The sequence below is a fragment of the Ostrinia furnacalis genome, unplaced genomic scaffold, assembly GCF_004193835.3.
Source record: "Ostrinia furnacalis isolate ACB-3 unplaced genomic scaffold, ASM419383v2 OfSCF0695, whole genome shotgun sequence".
Taxonomy (NCBI): Eukaryota; Metazoa; Arthropoda; class Insecta; order Lepidoptera; family Crambidae; genus Ostrinia; species Ostrinia furnacalis.
Genome location: NW_021130934.1, coordinates 62108 through 64780, shown reverse-complemented (window position 1 = coordinate 64780; position 2673 = coordinate 62108). Strand labels below are relative to the sequence as shown.

At 43.1% G+C, this 2673-nt stretch overlaps 1 protein-coding gene across 1 annotated transcript; it reads left to right on the top strand.

Moving 5' to 3' along the window:
- Positions 1-1278: 1278 nt before the first annotated feature.
- Positions 1279-1962, top strand: LOC114349678 (uncharacterized; the record flags this gene model as incomplete). Its single annotated transcript, XM_028300148.1, has 1 exon — positions 1279-1962. A coding segment is annotated over exon 1 (684 nt), but the record flags the coding sequence as incomplete, so codon positions are not given.
- Positions 1963-2673: the final 711 nt, after the last annotated feature.

Below are 2673 nucleotides of genomic sequence, written 5' to 3'. Positions count from 1 at the left end.
TATCAGGGGGTGATTAGTGATCGATACTGATGCCAAAAATGCAATCAGTAAAATTTTTGTCTGTCTGTCTGTCTGTATGTTCCTTATAGAAACAAAAACTACGCGACGGATTTTAACGAAACTTAGTACAATTATGCTCGTGCTTTGTCCTCGAGATTAGAAATAAGAACTATGTAGTATCACGTACGGTGATGCCAGTTTACGCACTGTTAGTTGAGGATATTTTTTTTTTTTTTTTTGTGGGTATCTCAGTTTACATCCCATTTGACATTGGTATCCGTCGTCAGTCACGATTCAGTGCTCTGCCAGTTCGCACTTCTTCTACTTAAATACGTACCCAGTGTTAAAAATAGTGTTTTTGTGTCGTCAAAATGCCGAACGAAAAACGTCAAATGAGGATAAGGAACATTTGCTGAAGAAAATAAATAAATTGGAGCAGAAGATATGGGGTGCTGAACGTCGTTCAAGCGGTTCAACGACGAACGGAAGATCATCGTTACACATTACCATAATGCGAACAACCATCCCGGGTTGTCTCTTTATGCCAGTTGTGTTTTTCAGTGGATTTGTCGATAAAATTGATCATAATTATTACTGCGCCCTAACGGGTCGGACACTGGTGATCAGACACACTGTATAATTATTATAATTTTAGCCTATCTCGTGAACTAGGTGTCAATAATTAGGGTGATTTACTAACTAACCAGTCGCATACGAACAACAGCAGTGAGATTCCTGTGGATTCGAACAAGTTTGATCCATGATGCCGCACGACTTTTGTGTGAGCCCACTCATAACCCAAGCTTATTTAGCTTAACACGAGGGGCTGGACGGGACTATTAGTATTTTGTGCAATACAAATTGCTAATTATCATTAAAAAATATTTTTATTGCTTTATTTAACCTTCCTTTCGTATACTAATTTATGCGTCAGTGTCAAGTCTGCGATTTTTATTCTTTGAAATTTTCGTAAAATGGCTGCCGCCGCGGTCACGAATTGTAATTGACAAATCAAAATTAAATTAGTGTTTTAAAGTGCATAAATGTACAACTTAATGGTAAAAAGTCATTCCTTGATTTTTACTTAATATGTTTCTGGTGCCGTGTGGGGACGGCCATAAAGAATACTCTTCCCCACCGCCAACAGGAGGCGTGTCGTAAGAGGCGACAAAATCCCTGCAGCACCGGACGGGCAGCAGCGTCTGCGTGCGAAACCTTATAAAAAACTGCGATCGCCAACCCGCCTGCCAAGCGTGGCGATTAAGGCAAATCCCCCCCATGGAGAGGAACAAAAATACACGGCCCCTAGTCCCCGGCGGCCCCACTATCCCGGGCCACGGTAGCGGTCACGGTAACGGTGGGGCGAGGGGTGCTAAGAATCACCGGGTACCGACAGGCTACCAACCCCGACGACCTCTGGCCCTGGCAACATTTAACACTCGCACGCTGCGGACTGACGTGAGGCTCGCCGAACTCGAGGAAGAACTGAGCAGGTTGCGGTGGGATATCGTAGGATTATGCGAAGTCCGAAGAGAGGGGGAGGACACCATAATCCTGAAATCCGGAAACCTGCTCTATTTCCGGGAGGGCGACCAGCAGTCCCAGGGTGGTGTCGGGTTTATCGTCCACAAGTCCCTTGTCAACAACGTGGTCCAGATCGAGAGTGTTTCGGCGAGGGTAGCGTACCTTATACTCAGAATCACCAAACGGTATTCGCTGAAGGTCATACAGGTATACGCACCGACCACGGAACACCCCGACGACGAAGTGGAGACTATGTATGAGGATATTTCCAGAGCCATACATAGCTCCCGGTCCCATTTTACCGTTGTGATGGGGGACTTCAACGCGAAGCTGGGTAGACGAAGCGATAATGAGCTGAAAGTGGGGCAATTTGGGTATGGAGAGAGGAACGCACGTGGCCAACTGCTGGCTGGCTTTATGGAGAGGGAGGGCCTCTTTATGATGAACTCCTTCTTCAGGAAGCCAAAACAGCGAAAGTGGACATGGCTGCATCCCAATGGCGCTATAAAAAATGAGAATAATTAATGATTAAACGAACTTAAAAAGTGAAGTTCTATCATAATTATGCGAGGGCTTTGTCCGAAGAGATTAGAAACCCTCCCACCCGTCTTTAACAATCATATACTCATATGTAGGTATATTATTAAAAACACAAACCCCCATATTAGTGAAATGATAAAAAATACAAATTACTACTCCAAACTAACTGACGACGGATACCAATGTCAAATGGGATGTAAACTGAGATACCCACAAAAAAAAAAAAAAATATCCTCAACTAACAGTGCGTAAACTGGCATCACCGTACGTGATACTACATAGTTCTTATTTCTAATCTCTTCGGACAAAGCCCTCGCATAATTATGATAGAACTTCACTTTTTAAGTTCGTTTAATCATTAATTATTTTTCATACTCCTGGGCAGGTTATACCTAGTATACTTAGAAATTCCCACCCCATAAACCGCTTAAGTTAGACGCTTGAAATTTGGCATGCAGGTATCTTAGTAAACTTAAAGCTTAGTTACAACAGGATATTGCAAAATTCCCACGGGAACGGGAGTTAGCGGGAAAAAACATTTGTATGAAAAAATCTAAACTGCTTAAGTTAGACGCTTGAAATTTGGCACGTAGGTATCTTAGTAAACTT